This window comes from Hyaena hyaena, unplaced genomic scaffold (genome assembly GCF_003009895.1).
Source record: "Hyaena hyaena isolate Hyena2069 unplaced genomic scaffold, ASM300989v1 scaffold_254, whole genome shotgun sequence".
NCBI lineage: Eukaryota > Metazoa > Chordata > Mammalia > Carnivora > Hyaenidae > Hyaena > Hyaena hyaena.
In genome coordinates this window covers 101,265-127,921 of record NW_024080890.1, presented here as the reverse complement: position 1 = coordinate 127,921, position 26,657 = coordinate 101,265, and the positions used below count along the sequence as shown (strand labels likewise).

Sequence of the window (26,657 nt, the reverse complement as noted above, 5' to 3'; positions counted from 1 at the left end):
CGTTTCCTGAGAGTTGTTCATTTTCTCCGCTTGGATTCTGTCCACGGCTCTGGGCTCCCCGTTGTTGGGGGCTGTGTCTTACTGGTGACAAGACCCCTCCCTTCCTGGTGTGGACCCTGCCCCGGGGCCCAGGACGTGGCCTTGAGGGGACCGCTGGGTGCTGGCCAGGCGCGTGCGCCCGGGGCAGGAGTGCCGGTCTGGGTCCCTGCTTCCCTCGGCCAGCGAGGGGCGCTTGGGGGTAGACGGACGCCTCTTTCTAGGCCTGAGCCGACGTCGCCCAGTTGTGTGGGTGTCCAGGCTTTGGGGACGTCCATTGCCCGAAGGACCCTGGTGACCCCATGTGGCTGTCTTTGTTCCCTGTGCGCACACACCCCGCCCCCGCCTCCAGGTGTAAACTTCAGCCTGGACCACTGCAGCCCCAACGGCACAGACCCTTACAAGCCCAAGTGCCCCGAGAGCGATGCCGTCCGGCACGAGCCCGCCTTCCCCGAGTGGCTGACCGTCATCCTGCTCTGCCTGTACCTGCTCTTCACCAACATCCTGCTGCTGAACCTCCTCATCGCCATGTTCAAGTGAGGCCCCGGCAGCGCGGTGGCGGGTCCTTCTCGCAGCCTCGGCCACGTCTCACGGAACCCGCGCTCTCTTTGCCCCCCGCCAGCTACACGTTCCAGCAGGTTCAGGAGCACACGGACCAGATCTGGAAGTTCCAGCGCCATGACCTGATAGAGGAGTACCATGGCAGGCCCCCCGCGCCGCCCCCCTTCATCCTCCTCAGCCACCTGCACCTCTTCATCAAGAGGGCCGTCCTCAAGATACCCGCCAGGCGGCGCAAGCAGCTCAGTAAGGCCGCCTGCGCCATCCCCGGGGCGTGGTCGGCGGCGGGGGAGCCTGGCTGCTCCTTCTAGAACCCTGGAGGCTCAGCAGGCGTGCAGACCTTGGGGCGGGTGTGGGGTGGGGTCCCCCCGCCCTTCCTCCCCGTCCGGGCCCCTCCCCACCAGGACCTCCCGCGTCCCCCACACGCGGCCTTCAGGCCCCCCGTCTGCCCGCTGTGCCCGCAGAGAGCAAGCTGGAGAAGAACGAGGAGGCTGCCCTTCTGTCCTGGGAGATGTACCTGAAAGAGAGCTACCTGCAGAGCCAGCAGCACCAGCAGAAGCAGAGGCCGGAGCAGAAGATTCAAGACATTGGCAATAAGTACGGGCGGCCCGGGCGGCCCACAGGGCGCGAAACCCCCGCGGTCCCAAGTCGCAGCAGGGACATGGCCCACCTTGAGGGGGCCCGGGCACCACTCCCTGGGGTGGGAAGCCTGTGTCCCCGAGCTGACCCGTGGCTCCCCGCCTCGGACGGCTGGACCCCGCCGGGTGGGGAGGAGGGTGAAGGCTGCCCCAGCACTTCGAGCAGGGCTGACCCCTGACCTCCTTAGGAGGCAGAGGTGGGGGGACTTAGTCCTGCTGTCTGTGTGTCTCTCCGTGGGTAAGGAGAGGAGGGGACACGGGCCATGTAGGTATGGCAGCTCCTGGCCCTGGTGCTGACCCGTGGGCCATGCCGGGAGAGGGGCGTCCCGCAGCCTCGGGGGGCAGCCAGCATGGGCTCCCTGCGGGCAGGTGAGCACCCTCTCCTCAGAGCTGTGTGCCTGCCTTGCTGGGTGTGTCTGGGCTCCTCCGTGGACCGGACGGCAGCCGTCACCTGGTACTGCTTCCAGAATGTGCGGGGAGCGGGGGGCGTGGAGAGCAGACACGTGTTCCGGCTGGAGACGCAGGGGTCATGCTGCTCGGCACTAGCCACCTGCCCTCCCTGGTCGGGCGAGGAGTCCGGGGCCCCAGGAGGCGGCGTGGCGCACACAGCCCCATGCCCCGTGGCTGAGCCGAGCCCACCACCCCCACATCTGCCTACAAAGTGGGGTGGGAGTTTGTTGGTGATGCGGTGGGGTCTCTGACAAGCTTGTCACCCCTGTGACAAGAGTCACGGGGTCCAAAGCCACTCTGTCACCGTCTCTCCAGTAACCACACATCAAAGCCGCAGACTGGCCGGGGAACACGGCAGGAAGTGGTTCCGTGGCTTTTGTGGGATTAGGAAACACGTGGCGAGGGGGAAGTGGACTCCTGGGCCCTCCGTGAAACCCGTTTCTCCCCTCCCCCTAGACAACCGTTCAAAGCGGGTCCCAGGCCCAGCCCAGCACTCGCTGCTCACTGAAGGGACTGCTGACTTTATTGCTAAGAGTGTTCTCTGCAGGTGGCCCTTGAGGGGAGAAGAAGGAACCCCCCCGCGCCCCCCCCCCCCGGGCACAGCCAGGCCGGAGAGTCCGGGCAGCGCTCGGCCGTGGAATCCTTTGCCTCTGCACTTGGCCCCTGGCAGCCAAAGTTGAGCAAAGCCCCATGTTGCAGCAAAATAAGACAAACCCAAACAAACATCCCCAAACAGCAGCACTGCCCCTCCCCCGAGCCCAGTGGGGCCCAGAAGCGGCTTTGAACTTTGCACTTGGCTGTCTTGCGGCCAAGGTGAGGACTGCTCATCCCTGCGTCTCACCCGGCGGCGCTCCCGCAGGCTGGCGTCGTGGCCGTGTGAGCCGGGGGCATCCACCTGCAGAAAGGTCTTCCCCTCTGGGGCAGCGGGCAGTGTCGTTCTGTAGAGAAGTGTGTTCCCGGTACTTTCGGGGGAAGCTGCCTGAAGTTCAGGGGTCAGGTAGCGACTCGTACCTGCAGACTCGTGTTGTGACGCCGGCTCAGCAGGCTGAATTTTCAGGATCAGCACCGTGGTGGACCTGCTGGAAATGGAAAGTCTGAAGCGGTCGGGCTCTACTGGGCAGAGACTGGCGTCCCTGGAGGAGCAGGTGGGTTCCAGGCCCGCGCCGCCCTTTCTGGGCCACGGATCTGCCCGGACACCCCCTGTGGTGCGGGGGCTTCTAGAATGAGCACGCTGGGGAAATGGCCAAGAGAAGGGGCTGGGGAATGTTAGGACAATCGTTCCCACCCGGAAGAGGCGCCTCCTTTGTCCTCCAGAACATTCTGCCCGACGCTTCCCCACGGAGCCCCACCGCCCTGCACCGTGAGGCGTGCTGCTCCGGGGAGCCGCTCTCCTCCCTCCTCTGGCCCCCGCAGAGCCGTCCTCGGATGTGAGCGCAGGCGGGACCCCACGTCAGAAGCCGTGGGAATTCCACACGCCCGCCGCTGCTTTCCCAGGCTGCCCGCGGATGCTGGGGGGCGGGAGGGTCACGGGGCAGCCAGATGCGTTAGAACATCTGTGTGGAGCCCTGGGCTGAGGAGCAGCGTCAGAAGGTGTGTGGATGTCCCAGACCAGCTGCAGATGGTCGGAACGTTGGGCCAGGTTTCTGATGCTTCTGTACTTCACCTTGTTCTTTACAAGGGGGAGCTCAGAGGACATTGCCGGTAGGCAGCAGGCCGCCAGTGACAGCCTCCACCCGCTCGTCCCCCGTCGGTACCCGCTGATGGGCCCCCACCCGTCGGGCCACACTGCGGGACTCCAAGCCCTGGGCCTGAGACAGGCAGCCCCGGGCAGCCTCACGTCCGAGACTTCTCACCGTGCAGGCCAGCCGGGCTCAGGCTCTGGAGCACCTGGTCTCCCAGCCTTCCATCTGCTCACTCATTTATTCATTCATCCGTTTATCCATCTATCCATCCATCATCCTTCCTTCCTTCTAGCTCTCCTTCTCCCTTCTTCCCTTCCTTCTTTCCTCCCTCCCTCCCTTCTGTCCATCCATCCATCTTTCCTTCTTCCTTCCTTCTTTCCATTCATCCAGCCACTCATTCATTCATCCATCCATCCATCTCCTTCCATCCATCTCCTGCCTCCCTCCTCCCTCCCTCCTTCCTCTCCTCATCCATCCATCCATCCATCACTTCGTGTTCCTGGTGCCCCCTCCCCCCCGTGCCACACCCAGCGCTGGCCTGGGAAATGTCAGAGCAAACAGGCATTGTCTCCCCTCCAGCACTTTCCGGTCTGAGGGGCACAGACACCAGAGTCTGTTGTCACGCTGTGGTTTAATAGGTGGGGCAATCAGGGCAGATGCAGGGGCTGGCGGTCAGGGAGGCCGCGGGCCTCCAGGATAAGAAGGCTGGACTGGGAGGGCATCGGGCCCCGGCCCCTCTGTGCCCCTCTTGCTGGGGCTTCCTTCTGAGAGCCCCCGACACCCGCAGCAGCCTCCCAGCAGGCCGCCCCTGAGCCCACGTGCTGTCACTGGAACCTGTCTCTTCTCAGCTTTGCTGGGGCAGGTGGGGGCAAGCCGCTCGGCCCCCGTGAAGGCGGGGTGCCCACCGCCAGCCAGCCCCTGCCCCGGGCCCGCTGCGTGCGGGGCTCTGCCCGGGCCTCCCTCTCCCCTGCGGTCCCTCCCCAATGGGTACAGCTGCTGCTGGACTGAGTTCTGGCCCCATGGGTCACCCAGCTCTCCCGTAGTTGAATATGTTTGGCCTCCAGAAGTTTCTTTTCTCTGGGAGGAGCAAGAGCCACGGGAAGCCTCAGTGGGTAGCCGGGCACCCCTGGTTCAGCGGCCTCCGCTGTGTCCAGTCCCAGTAGCCGCTGCGTCTCGCGGGTGGGCTGCCGGGGACCCGCCGCCGTGCCTCCGGGGAAAGCAGGTTGCTCCGATGCCGGCGGGCTCGCTGCAGCCTTCCCGTAGCGCCCTCGCTGGCTCAGCGGGGGGAGGCCATGCCGCACGGGGCAGGCGTGGACCAAATCCAGTTTGGGATGTGCCTTGCAGGTGGCCCAGATGTCCAGAGCGCTGCACTGGGTCGTGAAGGCCCTGAGGGACAGCGGCTTCGGCTCAGAGGAGGGCGTCCCCGCCCCAGGTGAGTGGGCGGCCCTGTCAGCCGCTGGGCCCTGCTGGCCTGTGCTCTCTTGAGTCTGGGGTCTGTGGGGAGGAGAGGCGGCAGGCTGGGCCTGGGGGTCGCTGACTCGCTACTCCTGGGTCCCCAGGGCCCGGGGGAGAAAAGACTGCCCCACGGAAGCGGGGGCCCCATGCAGCCAAGCCCCTGGCTGGCCTGGTTCCCACTATACAGGAGGGGCCGCTCCAGCAGGCGCCCGAGACCCAGACCGGGTGCAGAAACCTTAGTCTGTGTGAGTTTGTTTTTTTTTTAATGTTTGTTTATTTTTGAAAGAGAGAAGGTGAGCAGGGGAAGGGGCAGAGAGAGACAGAGAGAGAATCTCAAGTAGGTTCCGCACTGTCAGTGCAGAGCCTAACGTGGGGCTCAATCCCATGAACCATGAGATCATGACCTGAGCCCAAGTCAGACGCTCAACTGACTAACCTACCCAGGTGCCCCTCAAAGTCCATGCTTCTAAGTCTGCAGCCAGCCAAGAATGGGCAAGACTGGCCCTCCTGGGGCGGCGCTGACCCCAAAGGGGCACATGTGCCCCCTTAACTGGATGGGCCTCCGTAAGGGCCGTGAGTCCAGCTGATTACCGAGAGCTCTGGGGCGCCTCACAGGGAGGTGGGTGCTGGCTGGGGGGACGCTGCCCAACCCCAGATCTCGGACCCCCCAGAGCCGTGGTGGGGAGCCGCCCCTCAGGGCTGGCGGCGTTCAGCCTGGTCTCGGGGAGGCAGAGGTGGCCCAGTTCTGGGGGAGGACCATCGAGGAGGCCCCTGTCGTGGGGCCAGCTTTGCCCATGGCCCCCTGTGGCTGTCCCAGCACCCCAGAAGGCCTCCGAGGGGCAGGACCTCGAGCTGGACGGCAGGCAGAAGGAGGAGGGCGTGGGCGACCCCCACCACGTGAGCGCCCGGCACCTCCTGTACCCCAGCTCCCACGTCACGCGTTTCCCGGTGCCCAACGAGAAGGTGCCCTGGGAGGTGAGTGCGGGTCCCGGCGCCCCCCTGCCGGGCCAGAGGTGCCCGTGCTCCGACACGGCCAGCCTCACAGGGACGTGCTGGGCAGAGGGGGCATCCGAGTCTCGAGGTCCTCACAGCTAGAGGCCTCGGAGCTGGGATTTGAGCCCGGGGCGCCCAGCGGGCCGCTGACCCGCGCGGGGAGCTGACCGCCCCGTACTGCCGGTCATCTCACTCATCCCAGACCTCAGCGCCCCTGGGACCCGCCGCTGCCCCTTGTGTGAGTGCAGGTGAGGGACAGCGTCAAAGAGGGAGGGGGAGGAAGGGCAACAGCATCTGCGTGCCCTCCCCACCCCCACGGGCTTTCCCTCTGACCTTTCCAGAACGTTCCAGGCTGTGGCCTCCATTCCTTCTCCCCAGTCTCCGCCAGCTGGAGTCCCCCTGGGGTCCAGCCTAGACCCCGCCCCATCCTGGGGGCTCCCCTGGACCACCAGTGTCGCCAGCCCCCTCAGCTGGGTCCCCGGGTGTGCTGGGCCTCTCAGGCTGCCCCGGCTCAGAGCTGCCGTGTGCACTTTGGGGTCGGTCTCGGGGTCCTTGGCCGTGAGTGCTTTCAGGAGGAGGAGCGGCCATGGTCATCCTGGCTCTGGGGGCCCGAGCCGGGGTCGGGGTGCCAGGCTGAGGGTGCACTGCCGTCTTTGTGCAGACGGAGTTTCTCATCTACGACCCGCCCTTTTACACCGACGACAGGAAGGACAAGGGCTTGGTGGACCCCGTGGGGAAGTGAGTGTGCAGGTCCCGGGCCCTGGCGGGAGGGAGGGCGGGGCGGCAACCAGAACGTGCTCAGGTCGGGGCGAGGGTCTGCTTCCTGCCTGGACAGGGTGCCCTGTCATCCCCAAGGGCCGGACACTCCGGGGAGGCGCCGGGCTGGGGGCCCCTGCCAGGGACACGGGGCTCTCTGACGGCCCAGTGCCGTCGCCGCCCTCTCTTACGGGGACGCGGCCCCTCCGCTTGCTCCCAGCACCCTGGAGCCTCTGTCCAGGATCAGCTACAACGCCGTGGACGGGCCCACAGACCGGAGGAGCTTCCACGGGGTCTACGCGGTTCAGGACGGGCTCCCTCTGTGAGTGCGGCCGCCCGCCGTCCCGTGGCGGCCCGGCCTTCGTGGGGTGCCTTCGGGGGCTTGCTTCTGGGGTCAGCCGTCCTGATGGCCAACTAGCCATCTTTCTGATAAAAGTGAACAAAATACAGAAGAGACACCGACGTGAAACGTCGCCTCAGAGCCTCCATGAGCCCCTCTCCGCGTCTCCCCGGACGCCGGTGTGGAGCTGGCGAGGCGCACTCACCCGCGGGCCGTGGGCGCTTGGCCCGCGACCCTGAGGGCCCTCGGTGACTTCCGCCGTCCCCACGGACTCTGACAACCAGCAGGCTGGGCCTGAGGGGGGCGCTCGAGGGGCCAGCAGGGCGGCGGCAGTGTTTCCTGCGTCTGTTCTCTGTGGGGACGGGCACTGTGTCCCATTGTACGCTGAGTACATCCCACGTAAGGGCGCCGAGTGACGGTGGCCCCACGCCCGGCAGTCACCTCCGTGTGCCGGCCGGGGTTCCGGAGATAAAGGCGCCTGCTCTGCCCAGGGCCGCAGCACCGGGGCCGGAGGAGGAGAGGAAGCGCCGTGAGAATTAGGGGGAGGACCACAGACGGGGTCTGAGGTGGCTTGAGAGGGGGTTGGGGGGCCTCTCGGGAATGTCCTGGAACAGGAGAGGGCGTCTGCCTGGAGCCAGAGGCCGGGGGAGGAGGTGGCGGGAGACGGCGGCGTGAGCGTGGGGCCCCTGGCCCGGCCGCGGTGCAGGCGGCCGCGGGCACCGGGCAGACCAGGTGGGGCCGTGGGAGGGAGCAGGCTGGCGAGCCGCAGAGGGGCCCGCAGGCCCTGCCCGCGCGCGAGGCCTCGCCATGCAGGCACGTGTCGGGGGTGCCGTGGGCTGGTCACGCTCTCTGGGGGCCGGGACAGCCACACTAACACCTGTGCCCGACTTCTCCCAAGGAGACCTCTCCCTTTTCCAACCGGCCCCAAGGTGGCCTGGACCTCCTGCCCTGTCCCCTGGGGGCCCTAAAGGACAAGATCGTCCCCAGAAGGACAGTCCGTGGGGAGGCGGCTGGGGCCAGGCTGGTGGGATGTGCTCTCAGAGCCTCCACACGCCAGCTCCTTCCCTGCGTCCCGCCGAGCCCAGCGGCCTGGGGTCTGAAAACTCTGGGCCAGAGCGGGCCAGGTGGAGCGGGCATGCCGCCCCGTGCGTGGCCCCCGCCCGCCACCCCTCCCCCCCCACCGCCCGCAGGTGGCATCTAAGCAGACCGTCCTCCCCAGGAACCCTATGGGCCGCACAGGACTGCGCGGGCGCGGAGCCCTCGGTTGCTTCGGACCCAACCACACGCTGCAGCCTGTGATCACCCGGTGAGTGAGCCACTGACCGGGCCACTGAGTCACCACGGGCCCCTCCACCCGTGCTGGGAGCTGAGGGGGCAGGTCATACGTGCACGTGGTGGGGCCTGGATGAGGCGCAGGGCGGGGTGTCCCTGTCCCTCAGGAACGCCCGGGCCTGTCCCCACCCCCGACAGGTGCCCCTGCTTCCCCGTGGGTCCCCCTCCTTAGCGTGCCGCCTGGAGGAGGGCAAAGCCATGGCCAGGGCCCAGGACCGCGGACAAATGAAAACACGTAGGGCCCCACCCAGCACTTCCAGAGCAGGGAGAGGGGCAGCTGGGGCCGCGCCATGTGCTGCTTTGAGGCTTTCGATAAAAGATACTTTCCTCAGAGGCCCGCCCACTCCAGTCCGTCCAGTGGTGTTGACGCAGGAAAGACATCCTGACGGTTCTTCCCCTGGAGCAGGTGCTGGGAAAGGACACAGGCTCCCCCCGCCCCTCCTCCTCGCGGCAGGGCTGGGGGCTGCTGACGGCAAAGTCCCTGCGCGCCTTTTACAGGTGGAGGCGGAACCAGGACGGAGCCATCTGCAGGAAGAGCATCAAGAAAATGCTCGAAGTGCTGGTGGTGAAGCACTCCCTCTCGGAACACTGGGCCTTGCCAGGGGTAGGCCTTGCGAGGGTCTGTCCAGGGGGCATCTGTCTGTGCATCCACCCCGCCCACTGACCCAACCCCAGCCCCCCACGGTCCCCGTCTTGGGCAGTTCTGGACTCTGTCCCTGGTTCTGAAGGACAGATCGGGACTCGGCGTTTTAGAAGGGATTCTCCCTCCTGTGCACCCACTTTGCAGTAGTGAAAATGGCTCAGATGCGCCCTGGGGTGAGCACTGCGTCCCGAGCACCGGGCTCAGCGCTGCGGCTGCGTCAGGGGCTGGGCTGCGTCTCCTTGCAGAGCTCGTGGCCTCGGGGGTGGACGTGGCCCCCCATGCAGGTGTCTCAGGCGGGCACCTGCCTGTGGGTGTGCAGCCCTGAGCTGAGCCCTAAGGACAGGACCGCGGCCAGGGCTGGGGGAGGGGGCGTACTCCCCTCAGCTCGGAGGGCCGGGGTGCACCCCGGGGCCTGGTGGGGATACACATAACGGGGCTCCAGAAGGCCCTGGGCTGGACCCCCCAGGTTTTACTCCCAGATCAGCCTGCCTGCTCCCACCCCACCCGTGTCGTGGGGGTCCTGGCAGGGGGACCGAGTCCCCAACAGGCCCTGGGCTGCTGCACAGCATCTGGGCTGCAGCCCCGTTCGGGGGCCTCTCCTCTGCGCCTCCTCCCAGGACGTCGCTATTAACCCCGACTCAGCGCCCACCGTGGCCCAGTGGCCGCTCTGCTGGGGGCGGCCTGTTGGCGGGCACGCGCAGGGGGTGGTGCCACCGGGCCCCCAGGCTGCAGCAAGGACTGGGGGCAGCCCCCGCCCCCGCAGCCGCGAGCCCCAGCTGAGGGAGCACCGCCCTGAGCCAGGCGTCAGCCTACGGGCCCCCCTCCCCTGGGAGAGTGTCTCACCTGATTCAGCCTCCCTCTCGGGCACTCTGGACCAGCCCCAGCTGGCTCTTCTGAGCAGTGCGTCCCTAGCCCCGGCCCTGCTGCCCCCCCCCCCCCCCCGCCCCGCAGCGCCCCAGGGGCACGCCCCACCCCTACCCCACCCCCACCCCCACAGCTCCCCAGGGACAAAGCGGGTGTGATGTGGAGTTGGAGACACTTAAATAACAAACGGAGCCTCCCGGAGGGGGGGGCGGGGGCCAGGCGGTGCGGGCGGCGCAGGGCCCATGTCCCTGGGGCAGGTGGCGTGGGAGGTGGCGTCCCACCTGGGGGAGCAGAGGTGAGAGACGGCAGGTGGGGAATGCAAACAAGTGGTTAAAACCTGCTCTTCTGCTGTGGCCAGGTGCCAGAGGGCAGGGGCGCTGTGACCTTCTGGGTGCCTGAGAGATGCTCCGGTGCCTGCGCACGCTCCCCAAACATTGTGCCTCTGGCCCCACGCACCCCTGCTCTGCACAGGCTGACGTGGGCAGTGCGCTCTGGACAGTGTCACCCCAGCCCCCAGACAGGCAAGCGGCCAGACACTCATCTGTGTGGCTCCAGGGGCCTGGCCTGCTGCCCACGCTGGGCAGGCGGCCAGTGGAGGTGGGTCTCTGGACAGCCCTCAGACCCGCCCCTGCCTCCCCTCTGCCCAGGGCTCCCGGGACCCAGGAGAGATACTGCCCCGGAAGCTGAAGCAGGTCCTCCGTAGAGAGTTCTGGTCTTCCTTCCAGAACTTGCTGACACAGGGCACAGAGGTAAGGTGGCCTTTCTGCTGTGGTCCCTCTGTGTCCTGCCCCCCACCGTGTGCTGGCGGGGAAGGCTGCAGGGTGAGCAGGAGGGGACACTGGGGACCCTGCTCCCCGCCCGCAGCCCCCGAGGAAGGAGCTGGGGCCAGCAGGCGTGGCCGTGGCCCTGGTCCGTGGGCACCTGCCTTCCCTCTCTGACCCTGTTCTCTCTAGATGGAGGGGGCAGGCCGCCCCTTCCGCCACACACACCTCTGCCCCGAGCACATGGGCGCACGGGCACCGCAGCATCTGTCTCCTGGGGCAGAGGGGGTGTTGGGAGGCCAGCGCGCGGCTCCCCAAAGCCCGGAGCGGGGGCGGGGTGCAGCGGGGCCGCTATTCTTCACAAGTCTTTTCTTAGTTACGAAAGCAGTACGTGTTCGCTGTAGCACACCCACCTTCACACTCGCCCACAGGAGCCCCGCTCCAGCCTTTCTGTTCACTTCTTTACACGCCTGTGGCCAGTTTTCTCTCTGCGCCTGAACACCCACACGCTCTTAATAAAAACGGGCCCACACGGCACTGGTTTCTCTGTAACTTGCTTTTTCACTTAATTTGCAACACTCCTAGTTACAGACTTGCCTCTTCTTTTCCGTGGCCGCAGAGCGTTTCATGTCACGAGTTCTTGAACATCCTCTCGGCGGACACGGAGTTGGGGCCGGTCCTGTTTCTCTCCCGTCCTAGGATGAAACAGGCGATGGCTGGTGTTTAGGGTGTTGACCCGAGAACCCTGTCATCTCGTAAGGGCTGTCCTGTGGCTGCGCCCCAGGACACAGCGCCGCCTCTTTGTAGAAAAGAATTAAGTCGTTTATTTGTGGAGGTGGAATCCATGCAATGTAAAACTAACCATTTTAGACTGAACAGGTCAGTGGCATGCAGTGCATTGGCCACATTGTGCCACCACCACCTCCCACCTGTTCCTGAACATTCCATCACCCATCGTTGCCTTTCCCTCCCCTGTTGCCTGGCACCCACCGATCTGTATTCTGCTCTGCGGCCCGGCCTGTAAGGACACCGGCCGCACGTGGAATCACACAGTGCTCACGTGGCCCTGGTGTCTGGCTTCTTTCACTTGGCGTGATGTTTGTGAGGCCCGCCATCCCTTTTTCATCCTCCCAAGGACGGCCGAGGCGGTGTGGGTGCCGGGCCAGGGGCCAGGAGGGAGCTGAGGGAGGCGCGGGCCCCGCCAGGGGTCGGGCTGCATGGGGCAGGGAGAGAGCCCGGCGGGGGCCCGGGAGCAGTGCAGGGCTGTGCTCAGTGTCCCTGGGCCGGGGCAGACCGGCTCACCCCTGCGCTGCCTCCCAGGTGTACAAAGGGTACGTGGACGACCCAAGGAACACGGACAACGCCTGGATTGAGACCGTGGCCATCAGCATCCACTTCTCAGACCAGAGCGACATGGATCTGAAGAGGCTGAACTCTGTATGGGGCTGGGCCGCAGGCTCCGGGAGGGGGAGGGGCGGGGCGAGGGGGCTCTGAGGGTCACTTGAGGTCCCCGGAGGGGTCTGCCTGGGCCCCCAGGGGCTGGAGCTGGCCAAGACCAGAGAGCGGGGGGCTGCAGAGAGCAGGGGGCTCTGAGGGGCCCTGAGAGAGGTGAGAGGGCTCCATCAGGTGGCTGGACGGGGACCCCGGGAGGGGACTCCCTGGGGACACACGCCCTCATGGGGATGATGTCCCCACACTTAGACCAGTCCCACTGTCCCTAATCCAGAGCGGGACCAAGAAGGCCCAGGGCACACACATGGGGCTGGGTTTATGGAACAGAACACCCGAGCATAAGGCCACCTGCGCTTTCTCGTCAGGGATGTTCAGGGTTTGGTGGGAATTTGCCTGGAGTAGCTGCTCTCTGTCCCCTTTGATAGAAGAATACAGTGAGGCAGCCCTCGGCGGCCGCAGCGGCCGGAGACCGCGGGCGTGGATGCCCGTGCCCTTCGGAGGGGCCCCCCGGGCTGTGGGGCAGAGGTGGGGCCGGCTCAGGAGGGAGTCAGGACCTACGTTTGCCCTTGCAGCACCTGCATGCCTGTGACCCCGGGACGGCCGTCCGATGGCAGGTTGTGGACAAGCGCATCCCGCTGTACGCCAACCACAAGGCCATCCTCCAGAAGGTGGCCGCTTTGTACGGGGCGTTCTACTGACCGTGGGCTCTGGCGGGCCTGCTGCCGGGGCGGGTGAGGCCGCTCCCCCCACGGCCCCCCCTCAGGGCTCAGGCTGCCCGGGACTCAGGCCGAGGCCGGCCACCCAAGGCACGTACCGCCCTGGACCTCGGACGGGCGAGGGGCTGCCGCCTGGGCACCTCGTGGTGCGGTTTGGGAATCTGCCTCTTCTCAAGGCCACCTCGAGTCGCTGACCAGATGAGCCTGTGAATCGGGTGGCGTCGGGGCGCCCTGAGAGGAGAGCTGAGGCCGGGCACGGCCATTCCTCACGTTGACACGGCTCCTGGGATCCCACCAGCCGCGGCTGACCCCAGCGGCCGTGGCCCTCAGCCAGAGCGATTCCCTCCGGGTCACGTCGTGAGCAGCCCGTCCATCCCCCAGACGTGCACTGGCCCAAGGCCCGCATTTGCTGGACAGGCAGGAATGTGGCCTTGTCCCCGAGCCCACACCCCGGCGACGGCGCCCACCGTGACCTCACTGGGGCCCTCACCTGCCCTGGGGTGGGGCCCCGTGGGAGCCTCAATTCACTGCCCTGGTCTCTCAGGGCGGAGCCCCTTTGTGGGGCAAGAGCCAAGCAAGCGCACGCCTTCTATGGAGGTCAGAGGTGTCTGCCTCTGTGCTGTCCTGGGGACCCACACACGGCACTCCCCGTGAGCCCAGGGAGGGGCAGGTGGAGGGCACAGGGGGCGGGGGGCCGCTCTGCTCAGTGTCCGTGACTCACAAGCCATCAGCAGAAACCGCCAGCAGTCATCAGGCCGGGATATTATAAAGCCCCACCAGCCTGGCCAGCCTCTTGTTTCCTGCAGAGAAAGCTACAGACATGGACAGGGGCAGGGGGCTGTGTCTGGGCCCCTGACCCTCTTCCAGCCCACTGCCCTGCTGCCTGTGGCCCAAGGGCGTCTCCGGTGGCCGTCTCACAGATTCCTCCCTGTCACACCCCGCAGGCTCCTCAGGCCCAGACTTCATTTCCCCTCTGATGAACCCCTACCCGCTCCCTATTCTTCGTTGTCCCGGATCCGGCCTCCAGCATCGGTCCCCAGTGCAGGCTGGGACCCGGCAAGCCCACGCCCTCTCTGTGGCTACCCCCCTCCCCCACCCAGGTGTTAGGGGGACTCGGTTTTTATCTAGACTCCCAACTAGCATTTAAGTGGCAGCACCAAATAAACATTTTAGAGTGTAAAGACTCAAAACATGTTACTCATGCATCCTTCCTGAAAGAATTTCTTTTTTTAATTTCAATTTTTATTATTTACTTATTTATTAATATGATTTCTTGTCAGGTTGGCTAACCTACAAGTGTGCTCTTGGTTTTGGGGTTAGATTCCCGTGATTCATCGCTTCCATACAGCACCCAGTGCTCATCCTGACAAGTGCCCTCCTCAGTGCCCATCCCCCATTTGCCCCTCTCCGTGTCCCTCCATCAACCCTCAGTCTGTTGTCTGCATTTAAGAGTCTCTTATGGTTTGCCTCCCTCTCTGTTTGCAATTATATTTACCCCTTCCCTTCTCTTCCCTCATGGTCTTCCGTTAAGTTTCTCAATTCCACGTATGAGTGGAAACATACGATATCTATCTTCCTCTGCCTGCCTGACTTCGCTTAGCATAACACCCTCCAGGTCCATCCACGTTGTTACAAATGGCAGGATTTCATTCTCTCTCATTGCCAAGTAGTATCCCGGTGTATATATAAACCACATCTTTATCCATTCATTCATCGATGGACATTTGGGCTCTTTCCATAATCTGGCTATTGTTGAAAGTGCTGCTGTAAACATTGGGGTTCAGGTGCCCCTATGAATGAGCACCCCTGGATCCTTTGGATATATTTGCAGCAATGCTATTGCTGGGTCGTGGGGTGACTCTATTTTTAAGTTTCTGAGGAACCTCCACACTGTTTTCAGAGCGGCTGCCCCAGTTTGCATTCGCACCAACAGGGCAAGAGGGTCCCCTTTGAAAGAGCTTCTCTAGGACGGATTCCAGCAAAGTCGGCCACTGGCTCGGCCGGGCGGCCGCACTGAAGGTCCCAGACAGGGCAGCTTGAAGAGCAGACATTTGTCTCCAGTCCTGGAGGCTGGAAGTCCGAGACCCGGGTGCCACACGTGTCTGTGGCGAGAGCTTCCTTCCTGGCTTGGGCACACTGTCCCTCGCCATGGGCTGTGTGCTTGTCCTCGGCATGTGCACGGAGAGGGAGCCGGCGCTCCGGGGTCCAGGACACAAATGCTGTCACGTCTGCGCTCCACTCTTGACGCCTCATTTAGCCTTAATTACTGTGTTAGAGGCCCCACCTCCAAATACAGCCTCAGGCTGTACTTGTACAGTTTGGGCTCCAGCATATGAACTTGGGGGTGGGGTGGACACAAACATTTACACACACACACACATACACACACACACCTGTGTGCGCAGGTGCACAGTCCAAGCTCCGCATAAGCAAAGACGCCATTAAGATGCATGGCTGAGTCTTCCACCTGTCAAGGGATGCTGTAAGAAGACAATGTAATAACCGCTTAGCATAAAACCCCCCGATGGTGTCCCTGGGAGCTGGGGGCGGAGGGCGATCCACACGCATGGTGTCCTCTTGCTCAGGACGAGCTCACATTCCCACGCGCAGGTAGCGAGCTGAACCGTTGCAGGGCGAGCGGCCGCTGGCTGGACAGACACAGACGAACCAGTGTAAACCCGCAGCGGAGTCAAGTGGAATGAGAAAATCAGGGAAAAAACAATGACCAACAGAGGGCGGTCGCTGTGAAATAGAACGGAAGAAAATACTCAAAATGCATCAGCTATTATGACACGTGTAAATCGAGGTTTTCATATTGGGATAAAAAAAATAACGTGACTGGCTCTGTTTCGTGGCACCTTGGATGCGGGCTGCTTCAGGACCAGCTACTGGCTGCCAGACACTCATGGAAGTGGACGGCGATGGAAACTTCGTACCTGTTTTGAGAAGCGAATGGCCGCAGACATTGCTGCTGATGGACTAGGCGAAGAGTGGAAGGTGACGTGGCCGGAATCAGTGGCAGCGAAGACAAACAAGGCTTCCCTGTGAAGCAGGAGTCTTGACCCACGGCCGTGTCTGACCACGGGGCATCCCTGCTACCGACCGAAGAGGGCCGGGGAAAGGAAGCGCGAATCTGTTCGGGGTGTATTGCGGATGCCAATCTCCGTGTTCTCCACTTGGGCATGCTGGAAAACGGGAGAAGGACATTCCTGGGTTCACTGACCCGTGGAGTCTGAACCAGACGAATCATCCACAAGCTTTTCAGCCTCTCGAAGGAAGAGGATGTCCGCCAGCATGTTGGGAGAAAGCCCCTAAACAGAGAAGGTGAGAAGCCTGGAGCCAAAGCTCCCAGGAGTCGGCGCCTGGTTCCTCCAACGCAGACGTCAGCCTGGAAGGAGCTGCCTGGAAGGAGCGGGCGCTCTGGGAACACTAAGCGAGGGGCTGCAGAGCACGGCGGCGGCAGCCTGGGGCCGGCGGGGTGGGCCGGCAGGATGTACAAGGCCAGATCGCCAAGAGATGGAGGCTGAAGAGGAAGCAATAAATGAGACGATGCCTTTACAAACCACCTGTACTGATTTTTCTCATTCACAGTAAAGCAAGTCAGGTCAGAGAAAAGGGAGCACTGTCAATCCGATCGTGGATAAAGTGTGCAAGAGACAGCTTCAAGTTGAGAGGCTGAGGCCACCCTGGGACGGCGTAGAGGTGGCCAGGGCTGGGCTTCTTTCGCGACTGGGGAGGGGGGCGGGTAGCTCGGGAAAGGGTTCTGAGCAGAATGTGTCTATTGCTTTCTCAGTGAGGCATGGAACAGCTTTGAAATAAGGGACAAGGACTATTAAAAAAAAGCAATAACCCGACTCCTTTCTCTCGTTTTCTATGTAGTTTTCTGTATCACCTGAGCAGAGAGATGCAGAAATGCTGATGGTGTGGAGTTGTCTAGGCAAATGCTCTACAAAAGAATGGTGAGGGAGACAGTGTGAAGCCGGCCCGTGAGCCCCTGCCTGGCCTTCTCCAAGGAACACGCATGGGTCCTGGGTTAGATAAAGGCATTGGTCGACTGAGAAGGTATCACTTTCAGGAGCTGTTACCCACCCAACACCCTAGCTTTTCAAATACGTAAAGCAACTTGGTAGAAATTCACAGTAATATTTGAGATGCTTCCTCAGAAATCAAGGAACCAAAAGGAAAATAGGGCAGAATCTGAATAACACAATGGTTGAAGTCACTATGTGTGTGTCTTTGTGTGTGGGGTGTGTGTGTGTGTGTGTGTGTGTGTGCACATATAGACCTTCATACATGTTATGTGTGTATTTATATACACATAATGTATATATTAAGTATGTATATCATATATATTTAATATATACATTTGTTTACACATAAATTATATAAATGATATGCAATGTATTTATATACATAATATGAAATATATATTTATATTTGTATAACTTATGTGTAACATGGGGTGCCCAGGGGGCTCAGTCGGTGAAGCGTCTGACTTCAGCTCAGGTCATGATCTCACGGTCCGTGGGTTCAAGCCCCGCGTCGGGCTCTGTGCTGCCAGCTCAGAGCCTGGAGCCTGTTTCAGATTCTGTGTCTCCTTCTCTCACTGCCCCTCCCCCGCTCATGCTCTGCATACAGACATAGCACATGCATAAACACACACTGCTCACATATGTGTGTGCATATGATTCTGTAAACCCCCCCCCCCGCCCCACAGCAGCAGCAAGAGGCCCAGAGGAGACTGACGGTTCTCAGACACACACGGGACAGTCACAAAAAGCAGGTGTGCGCCACACGCACCACACAGCAGATCTCAGCAAGTTCACCAGGCGGCTCCGGGACGGGGCCACCTGCGCCACACACTTTGAACAGTCACGTTAGAACGAGAACATACAGAGGCACCTGGGGGCTCAGTCAGTTGAGTGTCCGACTTGGGCTCAGGTCATGATCTCACGTGTGTGGGTTTGAGCCCCACATTGGAGCTGCTTCCGATTCAGTGTCTCCCTCTCTCTCTGACCCTCCCCTGCTCATGCTGTCTCTCTCTCTCTCTCTCAGAAATAAATAAAACATAAAAAAAATTTTTTTTAAAAGAACAAGAACATAGAGCCGCAGAGACAGAAACTACGTGCAGGTCGGTGAGTGACGGGTCCCCTGACCAGATCGGAGGCCAAGGAAGTGGCGTCCAGGGCGGGGCGCTGCCGATGATGCATCCCTCTGGCCTCCGTTCTCCCTGGGGGCTCCTGTCCTCACTCTGGAGCCACCCGTTTCCCAGGTAGGAGCCCTGGGGGGGACGGCCAGGCCTCTCTCAAGAGCAGGCGCCGTCCCTGTGACTCTGCCCAGTGCTCAGTCCCTGGTCGCCCCCAAATGCTCAGGGAGGGGCCGGTGAGGGCCGGGAGTTGGGGGTTGGCCAGGGACCACCGAGGGGCCACCGCACCCTGCAAAGGCATCCCTTCCACACCCTCCTCCCACCTGCGACCGCCACTGTCACTCGTGAGCACACCACCGTGAGCCAGCGATGTGCCGGATGTGGCTGGAGGGTCTCTTGGGGGGAAGGGCTCTCGCCTTAGCTGCACTTAGAAGACTGAAAGTGAATTATCTTGGGCTATAACTTAAGACACTCGAGAAATGGCTACAACATAAACGCAGGGGCCAAAGAAGTCAGGGTTTACGGAGGAAGAAAAAAACAAAGCATCGGTGTGATGACGACATTAAAAAATGGGCTCTTGGAAAAGACAGTCCAGACAAAGCGGACAAAACGCGGCAATCCATCCACTGGCCGGGCTCTCGGAGAGGGGTCGGCTCCCCGGCCCTGCCTTTCCGGGCTCCCCGCCAGCGGCCCGTGTCCTCTCCCTGCGTGCCGCCACAGCCCCTGCCGTGAGCTGGCTGGGGCTGTGTCTGGGAGGCCCCTGGCTGGGCCGGGGCGGGAGCTGGGGCGGAGAGGCCTGAGCCCGCACCGGGAAGGGGCACGGACAGCGGAGCGGCGCTCTGGCCTCGCTGAGATGTTTTGTTCATCGGCCTGGTTTCATCCCGGCCCCCCCGGCTGCCGCAGGCTCAGCTCCTCCATGCTGGTCCCCAGAGAGATGCTCTCAGACTCGCCCAGCAAAACCACCTTCCTGATGGGGAAGCAATTAGCCAGCTGGGCCAGCTGCCTTGCACCCCCGGGGCCAGGGAGCCTGGCTTCTGGGTGGATAAATGGGTGAGCTAATCAGCCCTGAGCCCAATTACAGTCGGAAGGGCAGCCACAGCCGGTGGACCACGTGGCCAGGAGAGCATTAGAAGGTTTCTGGTTCTTTTGAGAGCACAGGCTGGTGGTCCGGAGGGGACAGAGATCCAGATTCTCTCAGGGCTCTGCGGCCTGAGCCTGGCCGGCGGCCAGGGCCTCCTGTAAGGCTGGCCTGTGACTGGGAAGATTGCTTACCACACAGCCGTCCACGGGCGCCCTGAATAGATCCGTCCATCGATGTAGAACCACGGACACCTGTGACCATCCGTGAACAGCAAACAGGGGCAGACGTCACTATTTTCTGTTATTGGGACAGAAAACGCTTAGTCACCTGGGCAAACCTTAACTGTGAGCAGCCCGATGCATTTTCACTTATGTTAACAACCAGCACTGAGCTCACCATCCGGATCTCGCAGCCGCGGGAGCCCCTCCGGCCCCATCCCCACTGGAACATTCCCTAAGCAGAACCACCCAGCATGAGCTCATGGCGTCTTGACTCTCCCACTCGCTTGGTGTCTGTGGGTCCCCTGCATTGGCACTGTAGTTTTTGGTAGTAACCCCATTTAATTTGTTTAATTTTTTTTTTCTTTTTTTTATTTCTAGGAGAGAGAGAGAGGCAGCGTGAGCAGGGAAGGGTCAGAGAGGGAGTCACAGACTGAAACAGGCTCCAGGCTCTGAGCTGGCAGTCAGCACAGAGCCCGACGCGGGGCTCGAACCCGCGAACCGCGAGATCATGACCTAAGTGAAAGTCGGACGCTTAACCAACTAAGCCACCCAGGCGCCCCTAATTTGTTTAATTTAAACATTAAAATATTCCTTAATTTCGGGCTCCCTTCTGGCATCTGTTTGATTTGCCATACGCTAACATGCCGGCAGCCTCAAGCCTCGCATTATTTTAATCTCTTTAAAAGAGAGCTGGCTGTTCAAAGCAGAAATAATCCTGTGTGGTGGGGTTCCTACACACGAGCACGTGCATGCTGTGACAGCAACACAGCACCCACTGCACATGGCATGGCCAGACGTGGCCTGAGGGACCACTGTGGTAAGCAGCGACAGCTGGACGTGACACCCTGGCAGCCACTGTGATAACACAGCAAAGAGTTAAAGCTGGGTTCAACTCAGGACAAAAGACACCATCATAAGAACACTCACTCCAAACGGGCAGGGGGAGAGGAAAAGGGAGCAGAGCAGAGGAAGACTGGCTGGAGCCGGAGTGCTGAGTGTGGGTTCCCACAGCCAGGACACCGCTGCCAGAAAACGCTGTGGCCTGATTCTGTTCTGCCCACCCCCATGTCCCTGTCTGACCCAGGACCCGCATGGCAGTCAGCTCTCCTCTCTCGTGGTCTGCTCCAGTCTGTGACAGCGACCCAGTCTTTTCTTCCTGTCTTTTATGAAATTCACGGATCAGTCATCCTGTAATGTGTATTTCAGTTCTGGTGTGTCTGCAGTGTTCTCGCCAGTGCAGTGAGATTATGCATTTTGGGCAAGAACATCACAGACGTGATTGCTACGTGTTTCTCAGTCCATCACATCAAGGGCTAAGTGACGCCGGTTTGTCTTATTACTGATGATATTAACCTTGGTCACATAGGTAGGGTGGCTTTTGCCAGGCTTCTTTGCTGTAAAATTATTATTTTTCCCTCTGTAGCTAAGAAATGCAGTGAGGAAGATACTTTGGTGCTTCTGAAACCACGAAGGAAGCAGAGTGTCAAGACTCAAGTGGGGTGAAGAAAGAAGACCCCCGTGCTAACCTAATTGCAAGGAGGCCACGGTGACTGTTAGTGTCAGATAAAACCAAGGTCAATTCAAACAATCATTATTTCACAATGATAAAGGGTCAGTCAATAAAGAAGACAGAGTAATCTGAATATAGGACTTCAAAATGCACAAAGCAAAAACTGGTAGAAATGAAGGAAAGCAGACATTAAATCTACAGTCACAGAGATATCAATACCCATCTCTCAGTAATTAATAGAGCAAATAGAAAATTGGCAGTAATGTAAAATTGTAGACCCCCACTATCAGCAGACTTGACCTCATCAACACTTCTAAAACATTCCACTGAGCAACCATAGAGCACATTAAATACACATATAACAATTATTAACACAGCCCACTTTTTGGGCCATAGATGAACCTTAACAAATTTAAAAGGACCCTAAGCATACAGAGTGTGCTCTGTGATGATGGATTTAAATCAATAATTAAAAACAGAAAGATCTCTGGAAAATCCCCAAATACCTGGAAACAAAATAAAACATTTCTAAATCCATGAGTCAAAAAAGGAATCAAAAGGTAAATTAGAAAGTGTTTCAAACTTAGTGAATTTCATTACAAAATCCTGAGATGTAGCTAAAGCAGGACTTGGAGGGAAATTCATAGCACTAAAATGCCTGTACTAGAGAAGAAGAAAAGTCTCAGACCAGTGAGCTCAACTTTCAGTGTAAGAAACCAAAAAACAGAAAATGAAGAGTTTGCTTAAACTCGATGTAAGCAAAAGATCAGAATGGCTGTCAACTGGGAAAGAAAAGAAAATAAAGAAATCAATGAAACTAAAAACGGGTTCTTTTAAAATATCAATAAAATTGATAAGCTTCTATCCTGACCGATTCGTAAAAGAAAAGAGACTCGATGCAAACAGGAATGAATTGACATCACTTCATACTGCATATGAAAAGATAACGAGGGGACATTATGAGTAACTTTATGCTGATCAATTAATTTAGATGAAACAGACAATTTCTTGAGAGAGATGAACTCCTAACATTCAGTCAAGGAAAAAGATAACCTCAGCAGCTCTAACTCTATTAAGTAATTCAACAGCATACAAAAATGGTGACACATCATAGCCAAGTGGGATTTATCCCAAGGGTTATCCCAAAGTTAACTTAACGCTTGAAAACCTGTTAATATAATCTTCCGTATAAACATACTAATTTTAAAAAAGGTTCTCAATGGATGAAGAAAAGACATTTATTTGACAACATCCAAAACGCTTCCTGATAAAAACACTCAGCAAACCAGAAATGGGAGGTACCAACCTTTAAAACAGCCAGTTATTTTACTGGCAAAATGAGTGTATTCAGGGAGAGCAGAAGAATAGCCATTTGGAATGTGGCAAACTACACTGAGCCACTGGCAGGTCCGAAGAGACAAAGGGAAGGGCAGCTTTCATCAGGTTGCAGGAGGGAGTTGGGGAGGGTTGTTTTGAACAGGAGTTTATCAGAGAAGGACAAGGGTTGGAGGTTGTGGAGTCTCCTGATCGGCAGGAAGTGGTGGTTGGTGTGTTGCTGCTGGAGCAGGGAGGGATCTTCCTTCCTTTTCTTAAAAGGAGGAGATTAAATTCCTATGGGAAAAATGTCCTCCCTCACGAGGTAATTCTTATCTTCCTTCTTCCTGCTGGTGATGAAGCTGCAGGAGTGATACATGTGTGGCAGTGTCCCTTCGGCACTTCTGACTCCATTTTCAAGAGGTTTCCTTTATTTTCACAAAGGAAACTTCCTCTTACTGATTTGAACAGCTTCAAAAGATCTGCCACCGTCATTATTACTAAAGGGCTGAATGCTTTCCCCTTAAGATCAGGACAGACAAGGATATCTGCTCTCAATCCTCCTGTTCAGCTTTGAACTAGAGGCTCCAGCCAAAGCAATCAGGCACAGATTGAAGTAAAAGGCATGCAGACAGGAAAGAAAGAATACTCGTTTTATTTACAGATAACATGATTGTATACGTAGAAAATCCTAAGGTACCTATGAAAAAGTTACTAGAACTAATAAGCGATTTTAGCAAAGTTAAGTTCAGTATACAAAAATCATCTTTATTTCTATATACTATCATTTAACAAACAGAAATTGGAATAAAGATACCATTTACAATAACATAAAATTATCAGAAATAAGTCTGACAAGAGATGTCCAAGACATGTAAACAAAAACTACAAAACATGGCTGAAAGAAACAAAAGCAGTTCTAAATAAATGAGAAGATATACCATGTTCATGGACTGAGAGACTCAATATTGTCAAGATATTAATTCTTTCAAACCAATCTATGGATTCAGTGGAATCCCAAACAAAACCCAACAGGATCTTTTGGTGGAAGTTGGCAAGCTGGTTCTAAAATTCGTGAGAAAGTGCAAAAGATCTAGAGGACCAAAAGAATATGAAAGAACAAAGCTGGGAGACTTACACTACCTGATTCAAGATTTATTATAAGGGGACACCTGGGTGGCTCAGTCCGTTAAGCATCCAACTTCAGGTCAGGTCATGATCTCACAGGTCATGGGCTTGAGCCCGCGTTGGACTCTGTGCTGACAGAGCTCAGAGCCTGGAGCTGCTTCAGGTTCTGTGTCTCCCTCTCTCTCTGCTCCTCCCCTGCTCACACACTCTCTCTCTCTCAGAAATAAATAAACATTAAAAAAAAAAAAAGAACAATTATAAAGTCAGCTTGGACAACTGGCATAAAAATAGGCAGCCGGACCAATGGAAGGCAGGGAGTCCAGAAACAGACTCACACATCTAGGACCACTGATATTAACGGAGGTTCACAGGCCCTCAGCGGGGAAGGGGCCGTTACTTCACAAACAACCCCGGAAACTGGATACCCACATGCAGAAAAAACAAACCTGAATGCTCTCTCACACCACGGACCCAAGCCAACTCAAGAGGGATGGGAGACGGAAGTGGGCACACCCAGCGTGGCACCTTCCTAGCTCGCACTCCACACGAGAAGGAGCAACCAGCGACTGCTGCATCGACGTGAGTAAACGCAACGTGCTGAGCTCGACTCCGCGCAGGAAAGTTCCAGCAAGCTCGAGCTCCGGACAGGGCCCAGCACACGGTCCTTGCCTGGGGAGGGCTGAGGGAAAGGGGAAACTGGGCTATTCACCGCCTCATTCGTGGTGACGGCTTCACGGTGCACACAGGTGTCAAACACAGCAAGTGCAAATACGCGTGTCATTACCCCACAGCAAAGCGGCTTTTGAAACGCTGAAGATGGCTCCGATGCCGCGTAAACGCTAGACCCCACCTCCACACTCCCGGCCCAGGACCCGGGAGGATCGGGGGGCAGGACCCAGCGGGGCGCAGGCGCCACCTCACTAACCGGACTCGCGGTCCGCGGCCGGCCGGCCTTCGCGAAAAGCACCGCTGCGTCTCCACGGCTCCGACGCCCAGCGACCCCAGCCTCAGAGCCGGCCGCGGGCCAGCGACTGGGGTGCGGCCCTAAGGCCCGCCTCTGGCCCCGCCCACAGCGCCTGAGACCCCACCCCACCTTCCATCCCACAGACGCCCAGATTCCTCCCAGGCCCCGCCCCGGCCCCGCCCCTCCCCCCGCCCTCGTCCCTCAAGCCCCGCTTCGTCCGGGCGTCGCCCCTCTACGGACTCCGCCCAGGCCCGGCTCCGCCCCTCCGCCGCCCCAATCCCCGCCCCGCCCCAGAGTCGGCCTTCATGTCCGCCCCGCCCCCAGCAGCTTCAGACCCCGCCCCAGGCCCCACCCTGTGATGCATCACAGCCCTGACGCAAACCCCGCCCCACCCAAGGCCCGCCCCATCGTGCCTCACAGCCCCGCCTCAAGCCCCGCCCCTCCCCGCCTCCCCGAGGCCCCGCCCCATCCCCCCCCGCGCTTCGTCCAAGCCCCGCCCCACCCCTCGGCTCCGCNGCGCTTCGTCCAAGCCCCGCCCCACCCCTCGGCTCCGCGCCTTCTTGCCCTTGCAGCTCCTCCCCCGCCGCGGGCCTCGCCCACAGGCTCCACCCCCTTCTCGCCCCTGCAGCCCCGCCCCCAGGCCCCGCCCCCGCCCCAGGCCCCGCCTCGCGGAGCCGCAGGCCGAGCGGCCGCAGAGGTGGGCGCAGGCCCGGGGTCGCCTCTGCGCCCGGGTGTGGCTCCGGGTCGGGCTCGCGCGGCCGGGAGCGTCGCGCAGAACAGCGTCCGGACGCGGCGGCGCAGGTAAGGCCCCCGCCCCGGGAGTCGCGGGGGTCGCGGGGTCGCGGGGTCGCGGGTCCGAGCGCCGCCCACCAGGCCCCGCGCGCGGCGCCGCCACTCTGCGCCCCGGCGCGGCCGCGCGCCCAGGGCTTGGCTCCTCGGTCTCGGTCTCCGTCTTTCCCCCGCACAACGGGGCTAAAGAGGGCCGCCCCCGGTGCCGCGTGCTCCGTCCTGCCGTCCTGCCGGGGCTCACAGAGAGAAGCCGTGTCTCTACCGCACCCCCCGGGGGCTGTCGGGGTGAGCGCCGCCGGCGGTGGCCCATCGGGCAGCCCCGCTCTCCGGCTTAAGAAAGCCCTGCAGCCTGGTCCTGCGCCCGGTCCCCTAGATGTGCGGTGGGTGTGTCCCGGGCTGTCCCGCTCTGGTTGGGAATCCCCGGGCACGAGTTGCAGAGACCCGCAGTGGCCGCGCGCTCCCCTGGGCCCGTGGCACCCCCCGAAGTCAGCGTGCTCCCGGGGCTCCCTGCGGGAGCACGGGCACTGATGCTGCTGGGCGCTCTCTTTTAGACCCGGGAGAACCCGCTTTGTCTGGCACGTGAGGAGGGAGAGTTCGTGTGTGTCCGGCCGTCGCCTGCGCCGCGTCGGCGGGGCGAGTGGGGAGAGCGCGGGCCCGCGGCGCGTCCCCAGGTGCGCTCGGCATGGGCCCCGTGGGCAAGAGCCCGTCGTCCCCGCCCGGCCCCGCCGGAGGGCCTTGCCTCCTCCTCCTCTTCTGCCTGCGCCTGGGCGCGTCCTGCCCGCAGAGCTGCCAGTGCCCGGAGCACGCGGGGGCGGTGGCCGTGCACTGCAGCGCCAGGGGCCTGCAGCAGGTCCCCGGGGACATCCCTGCCGACGCCGTGCTCCTGAAGCTTGACGCCAACAAGATCGCCCACGTCCCCAACGGGGCCTTCCAGCACCTGCACCAGCTGCGGGAGCTGGACTTGTCCCAGAACAGCATTGAGACCATCGGCCCCGCTGCCTTCTCGGGCCTGGCTGGGGGCCTGCGGCTGCTGGACCTGTCTCACAACCGCCTCCGCCGGATCCCCAGGGACGCCCTGGGCACGCTCAGCGCCAAGGTGCGCCTGTCCCACAACCCCCTGCACTGCGAGTGCGCGCTGCAGGAGGCGCTGTGGGAGCTGAAGCTGGACCCCGAGTCCGCGGCCGAGATCGCCTGCCACACGGCCGTGCGGGAGGAGTTCGTGGGCAAGCCGCTGATCCAGGCGCTCGACTCCGGCGTCAGCTTCTGCAGCACGCAGCGCAGGACCACCGACGTGGCCATGCTGGTCACCATGTTCGGCTGGTTCGCCATGGTGATCGCCTACGTCGTGTACTACGTGCGCCAGAACCAGGAGGAGGCTCGGAAGCACCTGGAGCACCTGAAGTCCCTGCCCAGCGCCCCCGCCTCCAGGGGCCCCGCCGGCCCCGCGCCCTAGTGCCCGCTGCCCCCGTGCCCCCTGGCACTTTTGTAGCAGACGGTGACTGGCTCCTGCCTGCAAGACCCCCGAGCGGCGGGTCCCCACAGCCCTCTGTGCGGCACCCCGCCCTTCCAGAACCCTCTCTCCCGTTGTGTTTTAGTCACCATGCCACCTTTCCAGTCCAGCGTGTTACCGTCGGGCCCACTTGACGGCCGGCAAAGCGAAGCGTGGAGAAAGGGCATTGGCCACCACGACGCAGCTGGGAAACAGCCCGGTGGGGACGTAAACCCGGCCAGCTGCCGTGATGCTCCGTGTCCCTGTACGCGGCTGGCCGCTTCCCCGTGGTGTCTGCAGGGTGTGAATAGCGGTCAGAGAAGGAAGGGCCGGCGCCCA

General features: G+C 60.6%; 2 protein-coding genes and 1 non-coding gene across 10 annotated transcripts in view; all 3 read left to right on the top strand.

Moving 5' to 3' along the window:
- TRPM2 (transient receptor potential cation channel subfamily M member 2) overlaps positions 1 to 13,845 on the top strand; it is a 54,185-nt gene extending 40,340 nt beyond the window's left edge. For 4 of the 8 annotated variants that reach the window (XM_039245484.1, XM_039245483.1, XM_039245488.1 and 1 more), the window contains 13 exons: positions 389 to 572; positions 659 to 840; positions 1,059 to 1,191; positions 2,740 to 2,827; positions 4,709 to 4,796; positions 5,637 to 5,794; positions 6,474 to 6,550; positions 6,789 to 6,890; positions 8,128 to 8,214; positions 8,739 to 8,844; positions 10,395 to 10,496; positions 11,829 to 11,945; positions 12,533 to 13,845. In XM_039245484.1, coding sequence (XP_039101415.1) covers positions 389 to 572; positions 659 to 840; positions 1,059 to 1,191; positions 2,740 to 2,827; positions 4,709 to 4,796; positions 5,637 to 5,794; positions 6,474 to 6,550; positions 6,789 to 6,890; positions 8,128 to 8,214; positions 8,739 to 8,844; positions 10,395 to 10,496; positions 11,829 to 11,945; positions 12,533 to 12,658 — 1,550 coding nt within the window. In that variant the 3' untranslated portion in view covers positions 12,659 to 13,845. Of the gene's footprint in view, positions 1 to 388; positions 573 to 658; positions 841 to 1,058; positions 1,192 to 2,739; positions 2,828 to 4,708; positions 4,797 to 5,636; positions 5,795 to 5,946; positions 6,051 to 6,153; positions 6,349 to 6,473; positions 6,551 to 6,788; positions 6,891 to 8,127; positions 8,215 to 8,738; positions 8,845 to 10,105; positions 10,269 to 10,394; positions 10,497 to 11,828; positions 11,946 to 12,532 lie in introns of those variants that run through there. The other 4 variants (XM_039245485.1, XM_039245486.1, XM_039245487.1 and 1 more) reach the window with 4 other exon arrangements.
- Positions 8,798 to 8,875, top strand: LOC120240697. The gene has a single exon (XR_005530691.1). It is a non-coding gene; the product is annotated as a Z6 small nucleolar RNA (small nucleolar RNA).
- Positions 13,846 to 25,511: 11,666 nt separating the features above from the next.
- LRRC3 (leucine rich repeat containing 3) lies at positions 25,512 to 26,282 on the top strand. Its single transcript, XM_039245427.1, has one exon. It carries the CDS (start codon positions 25,512 to 25,514, stop codon positions 26,280 to 26,282), a length of 771 nt encoding a protein of 256 aa, XP_039101358.1.
- Positions 26,283 to 26,657: the final 375 nt, after the last annotated feature.

Excerpts from the sequence above, each read along its gene's own strand:
- LRRC3 (XM_039245427.1), top strand. The coding sequence starts at position 25,512 with ATGGGCCCCGTGGGCAAGAGCCCGTCGTCCCCGCCCGGCCCCGCCGGA.